The sequence below is a fragment of the Triturus cristatus genome, chromosome 6, assembly GCF_964204655.1.
Source record: "Triturus cristatus chromosome 6, aTriCri1.1, whole genome shotgun sequence".
Taxonomy (NCBI): domain Eukaryota; kingdom Metazoa; phylum Chordata; class Amphibia; order Caudata; family Salamandridae; genus Triturus; species Triturus cristatus.
The window spans coordinates 776326896-776347488 of NC_140589.1; the positions used below are offsets into that span (position 1 = coordinate 776326896).

A 20593-nucleotide genomic window follows, 5' to 3' on the forward strand; every position below is an offset into this window, starting at 1 on the left:
TATGTTTCTACTGTTTGCTGGAAGGAAGTGATTCCTAGAGTCTTTCTGTTTGTTTAAAGAAGGAGTTCTAATGGTGCATGTTGTTTATAAAAAGAGGGATGGTGAGTCAGGTTCAGCCAGCGCTAGCCTCCGCAATACTTGGATGAAGACTAGACATTTGTTTTGGATGGTCATTTGGATGTTGAACATCTGGCAATGAGAAGACAGTAATGTCCTTTGAGTGCTGATGAGATATGGGTGGATAAATGATTTTTCTGCAGTGTTTTGAATTCTATGTTGTAGAAGCAGAAAGAGTAGTACCTTGGCATAGAATGTTTGTGTACATAGTGAAAGGTGTGCCCCGACAAGGAAAATCGTAGCCTGCAATTTCTTCAGGAATTGTGGTTGTGGAAAAAATCACCCTAAAGTATACATTGTGTGTAGAAGATGCTTTTTTTACAGAATTGGTAAACAAAGAATAAGAGTGAGCTTCAAATCACTACATAGTTTCTCACCTCCGTCAATGTTCTTGACAGTGCAACTAGTTCCGGGGCACAGATTCCTATGGAATGGCAGTTTTTCCAGCCTCTGCATGTCAGGTTTTTAATATAGGATGCTTTAAGCTTAAGGCATTTACTGAGCATTCATTAGTTCACCACTCAGAGGCAGTGGTCTAGTCCTGAGCTGTCAAGGTATTTAGAATGTTCTCCTTTATAATGCTCTGAGTGCAGATGGTGTATTTGTGGCACTATAGGGTGTCATTAAATGTCCTTTGGTGGGCTGATGAAGGAGAAATTTAACAATAATTGAGTCTTTAGCTTTGCCTAGATTGATTCTGAAAGGAGGTGATGTGAACGGGGTTGCATTATGATGTTGGATCTGTTTGAGAGGTTGGATCTGATTTAGTCAAGCCTTCTTCCATTGATTCCGAGTTGCTGTATCCTCACTAGAAAAGAGTTGTGGTAGACTGCGTCAAATACAGCAGACAGAGCCAGAACGTTTGTGGCAACGCCATTCTTGTTCAAAGTGGTGTTTAGATGTTTCCATATAGAGAATAGAACATGCATTTCCCGAGGAAAAGCGTGGTTCTAGATCTGCAAATATATTGTTTTCATAAAGGAATTTCAGATTTGAGTGCTGTCTCTCTTTTGGTCAGGCTATTCGTGATGGTCAAAAGCTAGATAAGTCTTCTGGGTCTAGAATTCAATGTCACATGTAATTTCCACAGTTAAAAGTACAAATGTTTGTAAGCATACACCTTAGGCTGCATTTTCATTACAATTAAATGTTTTCTTGGGTGTGCCTTTTTATTGGAACATCTACAATTGTGTAAGAAGTTTGTCTAATATACAGTCTAAAAAAAAGTAATGATGTAAATATAAAATTGCTTCCTGTCCATTCTTTGCTACTCACAGGAACCTCCAGAACAAGCCAGTTTCAGAAAGAAGCATAGTACTCTTGAGAACACTGTGGCCCTCCAGACTATCGTAGAGAAAAAGGTCTTTTTACAGGGCATGCCAGTCTATACGGCATTTATTGATTTTTCCAAGCGTTTGATAAAGTGGACCACCAAACACTGTGGAGAAAGTTCCTTCATCTAGGTGTCCCATATCATCTTTTGGGTCTCATTATAGAATTACATTCAGACATCTGGTGTCAAGTCTTGATGGAAGGATCACAGGGATTATCTTGTAGGATTAGAACACATAATGGGCTCAAGCAGGGATGCCTGCTGGCCTCTCTTTTGTTCTCTTTATACATAGCTGATCTTCCAGCGCCCTAAATTTGGTGAGGGGGACATCCCCAGAATTGGTACAATGTCTGTTGGTTCCCTATTATATGCTGATGATGTGGCTATACTCGATTTAATGCCTATTGACTTGCAACGTCATTTGGAAGCCTTGACAAAATATGCAGAAGTCATTTCTTGAAAATCAACATTGCAAAAAGCAAGATCTTGGTCTTTCAGAAGAAAGGGCTTAGAATAAAGATGTGCTACTAGTGGAGGTTGGGGTCTGAAAAACTGGAACTTGTCAATTCCTATGTATATCTTGGAAAGGTCTTTTAAAAAACTGTGCGGGATATAGAACATATTAAACTCTGTGTAAGCAGGGCTTTTCCCCAGGCTAGTGCACTGCACAGATTCTATAGAATCTGTGGGAGAGGCCACTTTGGTCATGTTTTGTCAGTGTACAGAGTCAAAATTTCTCCTTCTTTGTCCTATACTGCAGAGAAGCTGGATATTAACCCTTGGCTCTCCTTCGATAAGGCTGAAGGTCAAATCTTGCGACAAATCTGTAACTTAAACTCTCTGGCCACCCCTGTGATTTACGTCTTGAATTTGACTTAGTCTCCTCATATATCTCTTCCCTGGCAGCAGTTTTGAGGTGGGGCAATTCCCTCCTTTGGGAGGAAGAGGGTACACTTAGGGCTGCCCTGAGAGTGAAAAGTTTTCTTAAGCTAAAAGAACAGTCGTCATTTTTTAGGTCTTTTGAGTGAGCAAGTGACTCATTTTGGCTTAGCTGGAATATTGACTCCTCCATGCCAAAGTCTGCATTGAAGCTGTTTATAAAGAAGTCTGTGTCCTTCATTAGCTTGGCCAGAGATATTGTTTTAAGCCAGCCCAAGTCACGTAACAAGGTGGTTTGTGGGAGTGCTTTGGGGAACAAACCACAGTCCTATCTAGTTGGAACCTACCTCACAGGATCAGAAGGTTGATGCTCTTGCTGAGTTGTTTTTTGTTTCCCTTAAAAGAAATTACTGGTATTTGGGACAAAATACTGAAAAAGAGAGAATCTGCGAAATGTGTTGTTTACAAATTCAAGATCCTAATCACGTGCCATTTGTGTGATGCAAAATGCTAAGCGCATCTTCCTACAACCATCATTCCTCAAATATAACATTCATTCCTCCCATGAGGCCCACTCATTTATTTTGTACCCACCTAATGAAATAGTTTGCAATAGGATTTATCAAAGTTTGCAAAACTTTTTTGGCTATCCATTAGGAATTTTAATGTTATTTGTTATGTTGTTATATTTTTACTTTTCTCACCCTGGTGTATATGCGTTGTAATATTTTTACTTTTGCTTTTTAGGAATGTTCTGTCCCTCCCTGTTCTTTGTATATTGCACTTTACACTTTGCTGTCCTACATGACTGTTTTATTCACCTCTGCATTTGTATAGTATATGATAATGTATTTTAAGGAGGCAGCCTCGTACTAAGGAAAACTATTTATTGAAGGAAATGCATTTTTTGTCTCACCTGAAGTGTATACTTATGTGGGCCTCTATAGGAGTTCCGCATCAAAATAAATTTGACTTGACTTGTATAAATCTGTTTATAAAAAGATAAGAATATAAGGTTTTTTTAAGACAGAAGGCTTTGGAACTCGCCCACATGACATGGAGGTTTAGCTGAAAAGGAATTATCATCTGTACTACTAAGAGTAACTAAAGTTAAGCAGGAGTATACAACGAAGTCTAAGATTTGCATACATTTTATTTCCTTGGGATGTTTACGAGTGAGAAATCTATGTGAACCTTAGTAGGAAAGTATAGACTTAAACCCTTAAAAGATTATTTGTGAAGCTGTCTGAGAGGAAAATACAATTTCTTTCATTTATAAAGCACAACATTTGTCTGGAGAGGTATCTTGGCGCTGTAGACGGAAAAAAAACCACTCCACCAGCCAGGGTCAGACCATCCCAATACACTTAAAAACATTTTATAAGTAAGTCGAAAAAATGCTGAGGAAATTGTCCAGCTGAGGAAAAGAACATGCGCAGGCACTAAATTCAAAAGCTGCAGCGCAGAAGATGTATAGACACTAAATACTTCCATTTCAGAACTGATAGAAAGAATTGATCAGCCGGTGATATCCTGTGACTAGCTAGACCTGTGGAGCTAATGTTGCCCTTTTGTTCACCTACTCTGTCAAAGCATGTAGTTTGGCCAAATAGACACCTGTACCATGTTTAAAAGTATTATTAAGTTTCTGCTAATGACTGGTTTTAGTTTCCCTGCTTGTAATATGAGTCGAATATCTGTCAAATTAATATAATTTCTTCTCTCTGTTTTGTTGAAATAGCTTAATGTCAGATAACCTGACATCAACTTCAGAAGTATTTTGTCTTTGAGGGCTTCTTGTGGGCAATACTCTATAAGTAAAGTGAATTATCTTTCACAGGATTAAACACCTGAAGACACACTAATGAGATTGTGTTAATTTTAGGATCTGAGAGGGGCCGTACTGAAGATAGCCAGATTCGTTGGAAAGGACCTGGATGACCAAACAGTGGATGCCATTGTGGAACGAGCAACTTTTAAGAACATGAAAAATGATCCACTGGCAAATTACGAGAATGTTGGTCCGCAGGCTACAAAACCGCCTAAAACAATTAATTTCCTTCGCAAAGGTAATTCTAAAAAAAGTAGGGTTTTGTAATTGCTTAAATACAGTGTATTCCTGCTCTTTCAGTTTGGCATAGGACAGCACAGTAAGGTGTCATGCTGTGCTGCCCTATGCCAAAATGCCATAAATGAGTCCCAAGGTTTTTGCAATTGGTGGTAATTCTAGTTTTCTAGAAGAATTGCTTGAAACATACCTGATTACAGGACGTGAAGAGAACTGATTCCCAGTACTAATCTTATTTTCGCCTTATTATCTTATTTGGTGGCATATTATCAAGAAAAGGAGTTAAAATTATCGCCGCTTTAGCGGCAGAAAACTGCCGCTAAAGAGGCGATAATGGGCTTGATAATATGCCCTTGAGAATTCCCATAGAAGCCCATGTTCTGGTGTCAACACGGGCTTCTATGGGAATTCTCGAGTGCATATTATCAAGCCCATTATAGCCACTTTAGCTGCAGTTTTCTGCCGCTAAAGCGGCGATAATTTTAGCGCCGAGCTCGATAATATGGCCCATAGTGCTTTGATTATCTCTAGCTGTTGTGGCTCTATCTAAGTGCCAGTATAAACATACATGCAATAATAGATTTTCCAACTACCTGTCCTATTTTGTGGATATATGCAAACAATATGAATTGTAGCTACAGTTGGCATGATTCAAAAAATGACACAACATATAAATATGTGTCCACCAATAAAACAGAATGTAATACAAACATGAAATAAATCATTTGGTGCCAGATGAATGTACCTTTTTTTAGCTCGCAAATGAATCCGCCCATTTGAGAACGGAAAAAAGGCTTTTCGAATGTATCAAAGCCAAATTGTGGTTTGATAACCTCTTACCGAATCGCACTTTGGGTTTGCGATTCGGTATTAAGAAGGGGCATGTTTAGGGCATCCCTTCCTAATACCGAATCAAATTGGTATGTATGAATGCTTTGTGACAGTGAATGCGGCTGCAAAACATACACATTTTACAACCTACTTCAAGTAGGTGGTAACCAAATCGCAAATCAGAAGGGGTCCCCAAGGAACCCCTTACCCTTTGTGAATGTTTGTAAAAGCATTTTTCAAGATCACACAGTGGTCCCACAGACCACTGCCTGCACTTAAAAAATGAAAGGAAAACTTTTCATTTTTCATTTTTGAATGCAACCCGTTTTCCTTTAATCGCAGAAAGTGTTCAACACACTTTCAAACATTCTATTTTGCGATTTCCTAATTGTGAATCCTTGTGATTCACAATTAGGAAATTACAAAATGGTATGCTCATACATCTGGCCCTTGCTGTAGTAGATGCCATCAGCAATTGATTTAAATTTCTTAAATGGAGATAGTAAGATTTGTTTGAGTGGAGTGAAACACTTCTCAAGCAACAACCACAATCCTTGTCAGAGTGATCCACAAAAGTTGCTAAATTAACCTGTGCTTAACCCTCTGGTAGTTCGGCACAAAAGTAGTCAGGCTTAACTTATAGGAATGTTGTAAAGTATTTATGCAAGCACATAAACAGTAATAAAGTGAAAGCAGAACAAAAGAAACTTCTCAAACCAATTTAGAAACATTGGATAAATGTTCATAAATAAAATTAAACCCAAAAAATGACATCCAATTAGTAGAAACAAAGCTAGGAATGTTAATTTGTTTTATTGGAATGTAGCACCCAAAAGATCAAAGCTCTAACCATGGGTATCTGGTTTTAAGAGACTGGAGCAAAATCAAAGCTTAAGGCTGAACACAATACGGTTTAGGTCGGATGCACGAGGTGGATTGGATCTGGTCTTGGCTTACCTTCAGACTTTCAGAAAAAAAGTTCAGAGAAGGTAAAGCTCGGTGGGGCAAGGCAGCCAGCGGTGTTCAAGCAGGAGGTGTTGTTGGTGGGGAGCCACTTAAAGGAGTCGGTGAAGATTTCTACCTTTGGACTTTGTCAATTTTTTGGAAGTTGAAATCTTCACTGGGACAAAGCAGCATGCTTGAGCTGATGAGGGATCCAAGAGGTTGGATATAGGTTCTCAGGCCAATTTTGGAGAACATTTTTCTAAGTTACAACTTTTAGGGTTAGGCAGGAGCAGCATCTTCAACACCACTTACGAGGGTCCAGGACTTGGTGAGCACCATATGGGGCATCGGGACTCACTACAACAGAGACCAGGTGCAGTGTTCAAGGTCTGTGGAGCTTGTTATATCTCTTTAGCTCACACAGGAGGCCAGGACACTAGGTGTTGGAGTTACTCTGGTAGTCCTGGGATCACGCAGTAAGCTAGGCCTCAAACAGCCGGGCAATCCTCTGGTAGTCCAGGCAGTTCTTTTAAAGGCTTCCACAGGTTCAACAGAGTACTGGAGAGTTGCTCTGAGAGTCCAATATTTATATCTGTTCCCAGCCTTTGAAGTTGGGGAATCATTTAGGCTACCTCCACATCTGGTTCTGGAAGGTTTCTTCTTTTCCTGATAAGACTCCAGGAAGTCCAGGGTGACAAAAGGCTAGTAAGAGGTTCCTTTGTGTGTGCTGGAAGCAGCCCTTTGATGTGTAAGTATGAAAGGGAAGAGTTCCACCTTCAGCCATCCTGGCAGTATGGCCCATCATGCCAACATCTACCCTAAGTGACACACTATCTGGAAGGAACACGCAAACTCCAATAGATAAGCCATTTACAGTGATGTGACTACGGACACTGTCAGTAGGCACCAAATTGTTAGGGAAGTGAAAAAATGCTAGCTTTCTAAAGTGGTATTTTCAGAAGTGTGGCTTAAAATGTGGCCTTTGCCATTTAAAGAAGATTTTAAATTATGACTTTGCCATTAAAGAGGATTTTAAATTAAACTTTTTTGAGTTCAAACGTGATATTCCTCCTGTTCCCAATCAAAGGTTAGCTGTTAATAAATGTAATAAGGTAACCCAATGTTATCCCATGGGAAAGCTTGGCATTATGTTATCCTTTGGGAAAGCTAGGCCTTACAGTGATAAGAGATAAATGTAGGGGTTTTCACTACCAGACCATGTAAATCTTAAAAACAGATGTCCAACCTTCTAAACACAATACACCCTGCCATCTGGGGTTTTAGAGTCTACCGTAGGGGTGACTTATATGCATTAAAAAGGAAGATTTTGGTCTAAAAAAAGCTTTATTTTGCTATGTTGAACTCCCATTTTAGAACTGCACTACAGGGTGCAATGCCAGGCCTGAGACACAATAAAGCGCTACTTTAGTGCATGGCACGACGAGTGGTGCAGGTCCACTAGTGGCATTTAATTTACAGGCCCTGGGTATATGTAGCAGCACTTTACTAAGGACTTACAAGTAAATTAAATGTGGCACTTGAGTGTAAGCCAGTTTTACCATGTTCGAGGGGTGAGCACAATCCCTTTATCACTGGTTAGCAGTAAAGTTCACAGAGTACTAAAGCCAATAAAATTAATTCAGAAAACAGGAGAGGTGAAGGCAAGTTATTTTTGGGATGAGCCTGCTGAGAAGTCCAATCAAACATGAGTCTTCTTACACTTCAATCAATCAATCAATAGATTTGTAGAGCACTACTGGTCACCCATGAGGGTATCCAGGCGCTGGCAAGATCCAGTTGATTATTTGAATAGCCAGGTCTTCAGGGACTTACAGAACTCTGAAAGAGATGGGGAGGTCCATAGATGAAACAGTGGCTAGTTCCAGGTCTTCGCTGCTAGGCAGGAGAAGGAGAGAAGGAATGACCTCTGCATCTCCTACGTTGGATGCAGGTGGTGAGGGTTAGAGAAAGAGATGTGGAGCGGTGGTGTCTGGTGGACTGATGGAAGTTCAGTCAGTGGTTCAAGTAGGCTGGTCCGCATTTGCATAGGGCCTTGTATGCATGCGTCAGGAGCTTGAACTTGCATCTTTTCTGCACAGGGAGCCAGTGGAGCTCCCCGAGGTCGGGGGTTATGTAAGGTCATCTAGGGAGGTCCAGGACGAGTCTATATGCAGCCTTCTGTATGGTCTGTAGTTGTCAGAGGAGGTGAGCTATGATCCCTGCATAGAGAGTGTTGCAGCAGTCAAGTCAACTGGAGATGAGGGCTTGGATGCTGGTGCGTCTTGAGCGTTGGGGTATCCATTTGAATATATTATAAAGCATACAGGAGATGATGAAGCAGGAGGAGAAGACAGAGTTGACCTGAGTCATCATGTTTAGTTTATTGACCAGAATGATGCCTAGGTTTCTAGCATGGTCAGTGGGGTCAGGAGTAGGTCCGAGTTCTGAGGGCCACCAGGATGTGTAACCATGGGGAGCTTTTGTTTCTGAAAATCGGTACCTCTGTCCTGTCCAGCAGTTATCCTTCATTCAGTTGGCGACATCTGTTATGCAGTTGTGAAAGTTGGTCTTGGTGGTGTCTTCAGAGAGGGAGAGGATGATCTGTGAGTCGTTGGCATAGGATATTATGTTGAGTCTGTGGGTTTGGGTGATTCTGTCCAAAGGTGTCATATAAGTGTTGAAAAGGGGGAGACTGAGCAAGGATCCTTGGGGTACTCCACAGATAATTTCCTTAAGTTTGGAGGTGAAGGCAGACTTTTTGCGTTCTCCTGGTGAGGAAAGAGGCAATCCATCTGAGAGCGTCTCTTTGGAAGCCTATGTTGTGCAGTCTTGTAATGAGTGTGTGGTGGGAGACCATATTGAAAGCTGCAGAGAGGTCTAGGAGGATCAGAGCTGCAGTCTCCCCACGGGAGAGTAGGGCTCGGATGTCATCTGTAGCCGTGATGAGGGCTGTCTTGGTGCTGTTGTTGCTGCGGAATTCGGATGGGGAGCAGCAGGTAGGAGGTTCACGATGTGCGAAGAGTTGCTGGTTGATGGTTTTTCTAATACTTTGGCAAGGAACAGGATCAAAGAGATCAGTTGGTTGTTGTTGAGTTTACCTGGGTCGGCCAATGGTTTCAGTAGTAGGGTGCTGACTTCTGCATGTTTCCAGTCCACGGGGAAGGTGGCCATGGCAATTGAGGTGTTAAACAAGGTGGTGACTAAGTGGCTGTTTCTGGCTGTGCCTAGGTTGAAAATATGATGAGGATATGGGTCGGTTGGGGCCCCTGAGTGGATCAAGTTCATGATGGAAGTGGTGTCCTGTGGGACAAGCTGGCTCCATTCAGTTAGTCGGATGTCTGTGGTGGTAGTGGTATTGTTGTGTTGCTTGAAGAAGTTGGTGGCCTTGGCCTGGGTTCTGAAGTGTTGTAGATGTTGGCGATTTTGCCATGGAGAAAGTTGTTGTACCTAGATTCCCTGCTGCTCAGCCAGTATGCATGAGTGTGTGTGGAATGTTGGAATGCCTATTGACTGAGTAGAGTGTTGGTGTGCCTGGAGGACTGATGTGAATGACAGTTGGAGAGAGTGGGCTGAGCAGCAAGGATGCTGCTCCTGGTGGGGCCTCTTAACAGCTGAACTGTTGAACAACCAATCTGTATCTTCCATCCTGTGACCAACCTGAAACTAAATTAATAAACCTCTACTTTGGTTTACCTCATGGCTACCTTTAGTCTTCCTTGGATTCAACACTTTATCGTTACATCATTGGCGATGATCTGGAAGAAAAGACCCTACGTGACTGGCTACAAATCTACATGAGATGAGGAAACTTCAAACAGGAAACAAACTATGTATACTGGAAACTTCTTCAAGTGAAACTACTTCAAAATCAAGGGAAAGAACGCCCATCCCAGCCCCACCAGTGTCCTCCCCCAACTGGACAGCCTGCCCTGGGCGCTTCACGTTACTTCCATGAATTTTAGTTAACCAGCTTGCTGTGAATATTCAAACACCTGCCTGGTGCCAACCCAGCATTGACAACGACAATAAAGACTGGAAAACTACCGATCTATCTGGAGCTGGAATTCGCCTCAACAGAGACTAACAGTGTTTATACTGCAGCGGGCACCAACTGTATCTGTATTTGAGGCAGTGCTTTAACGGAGCCAGTGACACCATCAAACGGCACTATTAACTTAATTTTGTGCACTGAAGGATGTTTGGACCCCTTATTCACATCGGTGAGTGCCCCTGAAGTGTGTGTCCACACCTGAACAGATCACTTTGACCTGCATATTTCCACTTGGGGGCACAATATGGAAAGTGCAACGTGGAAAGTGCATCTACTACAAGAGATGTGCAGAGACCTTCCCACGTTGGTCCTGCGCAAAAGAGGACTGCCTGCTGTGGAAGACGGAAAGCTCTAGACCCTTCACAGAGTCTACTTCCTATGGTGTGTTTCCCTGGCTGTGGCTAGCTGTGTTGTGCTTGGTTCCGGTACTAGGCGAAGTCAGGTGAGACATGTATTTTTTTTTTTTACTTCCACGCTTGGTCTACGCTGAGACCTGTTGTCTGCACCTGTTGCCAACCGCCGCTTTCAAATTTAAAATAAAAGACGTGGCACGAGCCCCCAGCTTGTACCTACCTTCATCCCGAGGACGCGTTGATAGCTCGTGGCTTTCTTAGTGACGTTGTGGGCACTGCTGAAAGGACGTCTCGCTGCACTGGCGTACAGTGAACCACCCAGCGCCGCTTCAAGAAGTGTGCCGCCATCTTGGGTTTGTTCTGAGCCATGTGATCCTCTTCCATTTCCGCTTGATTTTTGCCAACCACGTTTTTTTTTATGTTGTTGCCGCAGGTAGCACTTTCTGCCAGTACCATGTCTCTTGTAATGCTCCATCAGTGCTCTTCACTCTACATGTATCGGATCGTAGCAACACAGGTAATGTCTTCTTTTGGCATAACGTGTGCTTCACCAACTTTGGACCGTGTGTCAAGCCTTCTCTGCCAACCGCAACTCCATCCCACGCTGGTCAAGAAAACTCATTGAAAATGCTTTGTTTTTTCTAGGTCACATGCTGAGGCGTTTCTAGACCCACTTTCTCCGTTTCATATTGGGTGAGACACCGCTCACCAGGGTCACATTGCTTCTATTTGGAACGTTTAATTCAGTTTATTTTGACATCTGTTTAATGTCTTTACTGTACAAGTTTGCCATCTTTTAGTGGAATGTTACTGCCTGCTTGCTGTTATTTAGCCATGTGCCCCGTTTTCTGATCTTGCTGCCAGATAAGTTTATTTCCTGTTGAGTGCCAAGTCATTATTTCATTCAGTACTTTGTGCCTTGTGTTATCTGTACCGCTATCTTTTACTTGTACTAGAATTGAGTATTTACCCATTTTGTATTGACCTAACCCCTTCGCTGCTAGGCCTTTTCACCTACTGTGCTAAACCTTTTTTTGGCTATTTGGGGTAGTGCGCGCTTAGGCCCCTGTAAATTTTTTACCACATAAGGTATCCATGCCAAATTTGCGTCCTTTTCTTCCAACATCATGGGGATTCTAAAGATACCCAGGGTTTGTGGATTCCCCTGGAGGGGTCCCAGAAATTAGCCAAAATAAGCAAAACATGTTGTTTTGGGAAAAATTGGAAAAACGGGCTGCAAATGAAAGCGTCTGAGATTTTCCCTGCAAATGTTATCAAAAAAAGGTTTGTGGGGCTGAAATCATAATTTTCTCAGCTTTTAGTGAATGACAGACTTTTGTCAGAAAACCAAAATTTTTTAAGCAGTTTTGGCAGTTTTCTGGGACAAAGCCTATTTTTGCAATTGTTTGTGCTTTCAACCTCCTTCCAGTTAATGGTAGAAATGGGTGTGAAAGTAATAATGGATCCTGGAAAGCTATACATTTTGGAAAAGTAGACAAAATTCTGAATTCAGCAAGGTGTCATTTGTGTAGCTCCATCAAGGTTTCTTGATAGAAATTAACAGTTAAATATAGGAAAAATTGAAAATTAGTTGAAAAAGAAGAGCCTTTTGTGGCAACGTTTTCACCTGTAACTTCTTCTAATTATGAAGGCTCTTTGAAAGCAATATACTGTTACATCCGCTGGCCCTTCCTGGTTGTGGGATATATAGGACTTGTAGGTTCACCAAGAACCCGACGAACCCAGAGTCAAAAACTGAGCAGCAATTTGCAATGGTTTTTTATTATGTTCCGGATATATAGCAATTATTGTGGGAAAATGTATACATGGAAAAATCGGTATGAAAGACACCTATGTATTTCTGAAATGGGAACAAATCATAGAGTTTAGAAACAGTACATATTTGCACATTTTCGAAATTGGGTATACTCATACTAGCATGAGAATTATCGGTCATTTTTCAAAATGACTTCTTTTTTACACAATGTCTTTCATTTGGAAGGCAGAAATGCATCAAAAAGCAATAGGTAATAACAGTTGCTTTACAAATCTGAATTACCCTAAGTCTCCCGATAAAAATGGTACCTCACTTGTGTGGGTAGGCATAGTGTTCACAACAGGAAATGGCTCATAACCCAACGTGAACACACCACATTTTCACAATGAAAATTTACCCTTTTTTGGCAAAGTGTCTAGCTGTAGTTTTTTAACACTAGCTCTGCCGGCACCTAGGGAAACCTAGCAAACCTATACATGTTTGAAAACTAGATACCCAGGGGAATCCAGGATGGGGTGACTTGACTGCCTCCCACCAGATTCTGTTACCCAGAATCCCTTGCAAACCTAAAAAATTGTCCAAAAAAAACACATTTTCTCCACATTTCTGTGGTGGAAAGGTCTGGAATCTGCGTGGATCCACAAATTTCCACCCACCCCGCATTCCCCAAAGTCTTCCAAGAAAAATGGTACATCACTTGTGTGGGTCGGTCTAGTGCCCGTGACAGAAAACGGCGCAAAACGCAACATGGACACACCTCAATTTCGCAGTGAAAAATTACCCTTTTTTGGCAAAGTGCTTAGTTGTAGTTTTTGCACCCTAGCTCTGCCGGCACCTAGGGAAACCTAGCAAACCTATACATTTTTGAAAACTAGACACGCAGGGGAATCCAGGATGTGGAGGGTTGACTGCCTCCCACCAGGTTCTGTTACCCAGAATCCATTGCAAACCCAAAAAATTGTCCAAAAACCACATTTTCCCCACATTTCTGTGGTGGAAAGTTCTGGAATCTGCGTGCATCCACAAATTTCCACCCACCCCGCATTCCCCAAAGTCTTATGAGAGAAATGGTACCTCATTTGTGTGTGTCGGCCTAGTGCCCGCAACAGGAAAAGGCGGAAAACGCAAAGTGGTCACAGCTCAATTTCGCAGGGAAAAATGACCCTTTTTTGGCAAAGTGCCTAGCTGTTGTTTTCAAAACCTAGCTCTGCCGGTACCTAGGGAAACCTAGCAAACCTATGCATTTTGAAAACTAGACACCCAGGGGAATCCAGGATGGGGAGACTTGACTGCCTCCCACCAGGTTCTGTTACCCAGAATCCCTTGCAAACCTAAAAAATTGTCCAAAAAACCACATTTTCCACACACTTCTGTTGTGGAAAGTTCTGGAATCTGCGTGGATCCACAAATTTCCAACCACTCTGCGTTCCCCAAAGTGTTACGAGAAAAATGGTACCTCATTTGTGTGGGTCGGCCTAGTGCCCGCGACAGGGACCGGCGCAAAACGCAACGTGGTCACACCTCACTTTTGCTGTGAAAAATGACCCTTTTTTGGCAAAGTGCCTAGCTGTTGTTTCTCAAACCTAGCTCTGCCGGCACCTAGGGAAAACTAGCAAACCTATACATTTTTAAAAACTAGACACCCAGGGGAATCCAGGATGGGGTGACTTGACTGCCTCCCACCAGGTTATGTTACCCAGAATCCCTTGCAAACCTAAACAATTGTAAAAAAAACTCATTTTAACCACATTTCCGTTGTGGAAACATCTGGAATCTGCGTGGATCTACAAATTTCCACCCACCCCGCGTTCCCCAAAGTCTTCCAAAAAAAATGGTACCTCACTTGTGTGGGTCGGTCTAGTGCCTGCGACAGGAAACTGCGCAAAACGCAACGTGGACACACCTCAATTTCGCAGTGAAAAATTACCCTTTTTTGGCAAAGTGCTTAGCTGTAGTTTTTGCACCCTAGCTCTGCCGGCACCTAGGGAAACCTAGCAAACCTATACATTTTTGAAAACTAGACACCCAGGGGAATCCAGGATGTGGAGGGTTGACTGCCTCCCACCAGGTTCTGTTACCCAGAATCCATTGCAAACCTAAAAAATTGTCCAAATACCACATTTTCCCCATATTTCTGTGGTGGAAAGTTCTGGAATCTCCGTGCATCCACAAATTTCCACCCACCCCGCGTTCCCCAAAGTCTTACGAGAATAAAGGTACCTCACTTGTGTGTGTCGGCCTAGTGCCCACGACAGGAAAAGGCGGAAAACGCAAAGTGGTCACAGCTCAATTTCGCATGGAAAAATGACCCTTTTTTGGCAAAGTGCCTAGCTGTTGTTTTCATAACCTAGCTCTGCCGGCACCTAGGGAAACCTAGCAAACCTATACATTTTTGAAAACTAGACACCCATGGAAATCCAGGATGGGGAGACTTGACTGCCTCCCACCAGGTTCTGTTACCCAGAATCCATTGCAAACCTAAAAAATTGTCCAAATACCACATTTTCCCCACATTTCTGTGGTGGAAAGTTCTGGAATCTGCGTGCATCCACAAATTTTCACCCACCACGCGTTCCACAAAGTCTTACAAGAGAAATGGTACCTCATTTGTGTGTGTCGGCCTAGTGCCCGCAACAGGAAAAGGCGGAAAACGCAAAGTGGTCACAGCTCAATTTCGTAGGGAAAAAAGAGCCTTTTTTGGCAAAGTGCCTAGCTGTAGTTTTTTTACCTGAGCTCTGCCGGCACCTAGGTAATCCTAACAAACCTATATCTTTTTGAAAACTAGACGCCCAGGGGAATCCAGGATGGGGAGAATTGACTGCCCCCCACCAGGTTCTGTTACCCAGAATCCCTTGCAAACCTAAAAAATTGTCAAAAAAAACACATTTTCCCCACACTTCTGTGGTGAAAAGTTCTGGAATCTGCGTGGATCCATAAATTTCCAACCACTCTGCGTTCCCCGAAGTGCTATGAGAAAAATGGTACCTCATTTGTGTGGGTCGGCCTAGTGCCCGCGACAGGGATCGGCGCAAAACGCAACGTGGTCCCACCTCACTTTCGCAGTGAAAAATGACCCTTTTTTGGCAAAGTGCCTATCTGTTGTTTTCGAACACTAGCTCTGCCGGCACCTAGGGAAAACTAGCAAACCTATACATTTTTGAAAACTAGACACCCAGGGGAATCCAGGAATGGGGAGACTTGACTGCCTCCCACCAGTTTCTGTTACCCAGAATCCCTTGCAAATCAAAGAAATAGTCAAAAAAACACATTTTCACCACATTTATGTGGTGGAAAGTTCTAGAATCCACGTGGATCCACAATTTTCCACCGACCCCGCGTTACCCAAAGTCTCCCTAGAAAAATGGTACCTCACTTGTGTGGGTCGACCTAGTGCCCGCGACAGGAAACGGCGCAAAACGCAACATAGTCACACCTCAATTTTGCAGTGAAAAATGACCCTTTTTTGGCAAAGTGCCTAGCTGTAGTTTTTTAACCCTAGCTCTGCCGGCACCTAGGTAAATCTAGCAATCCTATACATTTTTAAAAACTAGACACCCAGGGGAATCCAGGATGGGGTGACTTGACTGCCTCCCACCAGGTTATGTTACCCAGAATCCCTTGCAAACCTAAAAGATTGTGCAAACAAAAACACATTTTACCCACATTTCCGAGGTGGAAAGGTCTGGAATCTGCGTGGATCCACAAATTTCCAAACACACTGCGTTCCCCAAAGTGCTACGAGACAAATGGTACCTCATTTGTGTGGGTCGGCCTAGTGCCCGCCACAGGGACCGGCGCAAAACGCAACGTGGTCACACCTCACTTTCGCAGTGAAAAATTACCCTTTTTTGGCAAAGTGCTTAGCTGTAGTTTTTGCACCCTAGCTCTGCCGGCACCTAGGGAAACCTAGCAAACCTATACATTTTTGAAAACTAGACACCTAGGGGAATCCAGGATGTGGTGGGTTGACTGCCTCCCACCAGGTTATGTTACCCAGAATCCATTGCAAACCTAAAAAATTATCCAAAAACCACATTTCCCCCCACATTTCTGTGGTGGAAAGTTCTGGAATCTGCGTGCATCCAAAAATTTCCACCCACCCCACGTTCCCCAAAGTCTTGCGAGAATAATGGTACCTCACTTGTGTGTGTCGGCCTAGTGCCCGCGACAGGAAAATGCAGAAAACGCAAAGTGGTCACAGCTCAATTTCGCAGCGAAAAATGACCCTTTTTTGGCAAAGTGCCTAGCTGTTGTTTTCATAACCTAGCTCTGCCGGCACCTAGGGAAACCTAGCAAACCTATACATTTTTGAAAACTAGACACCCATGGAAATCCAGGATGGGGAGACTTGACTGCCTCCCACCAGGTTCTGTTACCCAGAATCCATTGCAAACCTAAAAAATTGTCCAAATACCACATTTTCCCCATATTTCTGTGGTGGAAAGTTCTGGAATCTGCGTGCATCCACAAATTTCCACCCACCACGCGTTCCACAAAGTCTTACGAGAGAAATGATACCTCACTTGTGTGTGTCGGCCTAGTGCCCGCGACAGGAAAAGGCGGAAAAAGCAAAGTGGTCACAGCTCAATTTCGCAGGGAAAAAAGAGCCTTTTTTGGCAAAGTGCCTAGCTGTAGTTTTTTTACCTGAGCTCTGCCAGCACCTAGGTAATCCTAGCAAACCTATATCTTTTTGAAAACTAGACGCCCAGGGGAATCCAGGATGGGGAGAATTGACTGCCCCCCACCAGGTTCTGTTACCCAGAATCCCTTGCAAACCTAAAAAATTGTCCAAAAAAACACATTTTCCCCACACTTCTGTGGTGAAAAGTTCTGGAATCTGCATGGATCCATAAATTTCCAACCACTCTGCGTTCCCCGAAGTGCTACGAGAAAAATGGTACCTCATTTGTGTGGGTCGGCCTAGTGCCCGCGACAGGGATCGGTGCAAAACACAACGTGGTCCCACCTCACTTTCGCAGTGAACAATGACCCTTTTTTGGCAAAGTGCCTAGCTGTTGTTTTCGAACCCTAGCTCTGCCGGCACCTAGGGAAAACTAGCAAACCTATACATTTTTTAAAACTAGACACCCAGGGGAATCCAGGAATGGGGAGACTTGACTGCCTCCCACCAGTTTCTGTTACCCAGAATCCCTTGCAAATCAAAGAAATAGTCAAAAAAACACATTTTCACCACATTTATGTGGTGGAAAGTTCTAGAATCCACGTGGCTCCACAATTTTCCACCGACCCCGCGTTACCCAAAGTCTCCCTAGAAAAATGGTACCTCACTTGTGTGGGTCGACCTAGTGCCCGCGACAGGAAACGGCGCAAAACTCAACATAGTCACATCTCAATTTTGCAGTGAAAAATGACCCTTTTTTGGCAAAGTGCCTAGCTGTAGTTTTTTAACCCTAGCTCTGCCGGCACCTAGGTAAACCTAGCAATCCTATACATTTTTAAAAACTAGACACCCAGGGGAATCCAGGATGGGGTGACTTGACTGCCTCCCACCAGGTTATGTTACCCAGAATCCCTTGCAAACCTAAACAATTGTGCAAAAAAAAACACATTTTACCCACATTTCCGAGGTGGAAAGGTCTGGAATCTGCGTGGATCCACAAATTTCCACCCACCCCGCGTTCCACAAACTCTTCCAAGACAAAATGGTACCTCACTTGTGTGGGTCGGTTTAGTGCCCGCGACAGGAAACTGCGCAAAACGCAACGTGGACACACCTCAATTTCGCAGTGAAAGATTACCCTTTTTTGGCAAAGTGCTTAGCTGTAGTTTTTGCACCCTAGCTCTGCCAGCACCTAGGGAAACCTAGCAAACCTATACATTTTTGAAAACTAGACACTCAGGGGAATCAAGGATGTGGTGGGTTGACTGCCTCCCACCAGGTTCTGTTACCCAGAATCCATTGCAAACCTAAAAAAGTGTCCAAAAACCACATTTTCCCCACCTTTCTGTGGTGGAAAGTTCTGGAATCTGCGTGCATCCACAAATTTCCACCCACCCCGCGTTCCCCAAAGTCTTACGAGAGAAATGGTACCTCACTTGTGTGTGTCGGCCTAGTGCCCGCGACAGGAAAAGGCGGAAAACGCAAAGTGGTCACAGCTCAATTTCGCAGGGAAAAATGACCCTTTTTTGGCAAAGTGCCTAGCTGTTGTTTTCAAAACCTAGCTCTGCCAGCACCTAGGGAAACCTAGCAAACCTATACATTTTTGAAAGCTAGACACCCAGGGGAATCCAGGATGGGGAGACTCGACTGCTTCCCACCAGGTTCTGTTACCCAGAATCCCTTGGAAACCTAAAAAATTGTCCAAAAAACCACATTTTCCCCACACTTCTGTGGTGGAAAGTTCTGGAATCTGCGTGGATCTACAAATTTCCACCAACCCCCCTTTACCCAAAGTCTTCCGAGAAAAATGGTACCTCACTTGTGTGGGTCGACCTAGTGCCCATGACAGGAAACGGCGCAAAGTGCAACATAGTCACACCTCAATTTCGCATTGAAAAATGACCCTTTGTTGGCAAAGTGCTTAGCTGTAGTTTTTGCACCCTAGCTCTGCCGGCACATAGGTAAACCTAGCAATCCTATACATATTTAAAAACTAGACACCCAGGGGAATCCAGGAGGGGGTAACTTGACTGCCTCCCACCAGGTTATGCTACCCAGAATTCCTTGCAAACCTAAACAATTGTAAAAAAAACACATTTTACCCACATTTCCGTGGTGGAAATGTCTGGAATCTACGTAGATCCACAAATTTCCACCCACCCCGCGTTCCCCAAAGTCGTCCAAGAAAAATGGTACCTCACTTGTGTGGGTCGGTCTAGTGCCCGCGACAGGAAACGGCGCAAAACGCAACTTGGACACACCTCAATTTCGCAGGGTAAAATTACCCTTTTTAGCAAGGTGCTTAGCTGTAGTTTTTGCACCCTAGCTCTGCCGGCACCTAGGGAAACCTAGCAAACCTATACATTTTTGAAAACTAGACACCCAGGGGAATCCAGGATGTTGTGGGTTGACTGCCTCCCACCAGGTTCTGTTACCCAGAATCCATTGAAAACCTAAAAAATTGTCCAAAAACCACATTTTCCCCACATTTCTGTGGTGGAAAGTTCTGGAATCTGTGTGCATCCACAAATTTCCACCCACCACGCGTTCCACAAAGTCTTCAAGGGAAATGGTAACTCACTTGTGTGTGTCGGCCTAGTGCCCGCGACAGGAAAAAGCGGAAAACGCAAAGTGGTCACAGCTCAATTTCGCAGGGAAAAATGACCCTTTTTTGGCAAAGTGCCTAGCTGTAGTTTTTTTACCTTAGCTCTGCCGGCACCTAGTGAATCCTAGCAAACCTATATCTTTTTGAAAACTAGACGCCCAGGGGAATCCAGGATGGGGAGACTTGACTGCCTCCCAGCAGGTTCTGTTACCCAGAATCCCTTGCAAACCTAAAAAATTGTCCAAAAAAACAAATTTTCCCCACACTTCTGTGGTGGAAAGTTCTGGAATCTGCGTGGATCCACAAATTTCCAACCACTCTGCGTTCCTCAAAGTGTTGGGAGAAAAATGGTACCTCATTTGTGTGGGTCGGCATAGTGCCCGCGACAGGGACCGGCGCAAAACGCAACGTGGTCACACCTCACTTTCGCTGTGAAAAATGACCCTTTTTTGGCAAACTGCCTAGCTGTTGTTTTCAAACCTAGCTCTGCCGGCACCTAGGGAAAACTAGCAAACCTATACATTTTTGAAAACTAGAGACCCAGGGGAATCCAGGAATGGGGAGACTTGACTGCCTCCCACCAGTTTCTGTTACCCAGAATCCCTTGCAAATCAAAGAAATAGTCAAAAAAACACATTTTCTCCACATTTATGTTGTGGAAAGTTCTAGAATCCACGTGGATCCACAATTTTCCACCGACCCCGCGTTACCCAAAGTCTCCCTAGAAAAATGGTACCTCACTTGTGTGGGTCGGCCTAGTGCCCGCGACAGGGACCGGCGCAAAACGCAACGTGGTCACACCTCAATTTTGCAGTGACAAATGACCCTTTTTTGGCAAAGTGCCTAGCTGTAGTTTTTTAACCCTAGCTCTGCCGGCACCTAGGTAAACCTAGCAATCCTATACATTTTTCAAAACTAGACATGCAGGGGAATCCAGGATGGGGTGACTTGACTGCCTCCCACCAGGTTATGTTACCCAGAATCCCTTGCAAACCTAAACAATTGTAAAACAA

General features: G+C 43.6%; 1 protein-coding gene across 1 annotated transcript in view; it reads left to right on the forward strand.

Annotated features, from left to right (window-relative positions):
• Positions 1–20593, forward strand: part of LOC146817856 (amine sulfotransferase-like) — a 462478-nt gene that overhangs the window by 370022 nt on the left and 71863 nt on the right. The window contains exon 6 of the mRNA XM_085611339.1: positions 4215–4398. Coding sequence (XP_085467465.1) covers positions 4215–4398 — 184 coding nt within the window. The remainder of the gene's footprint in view (positions 1–4214; positions 4399–20593) is intronic.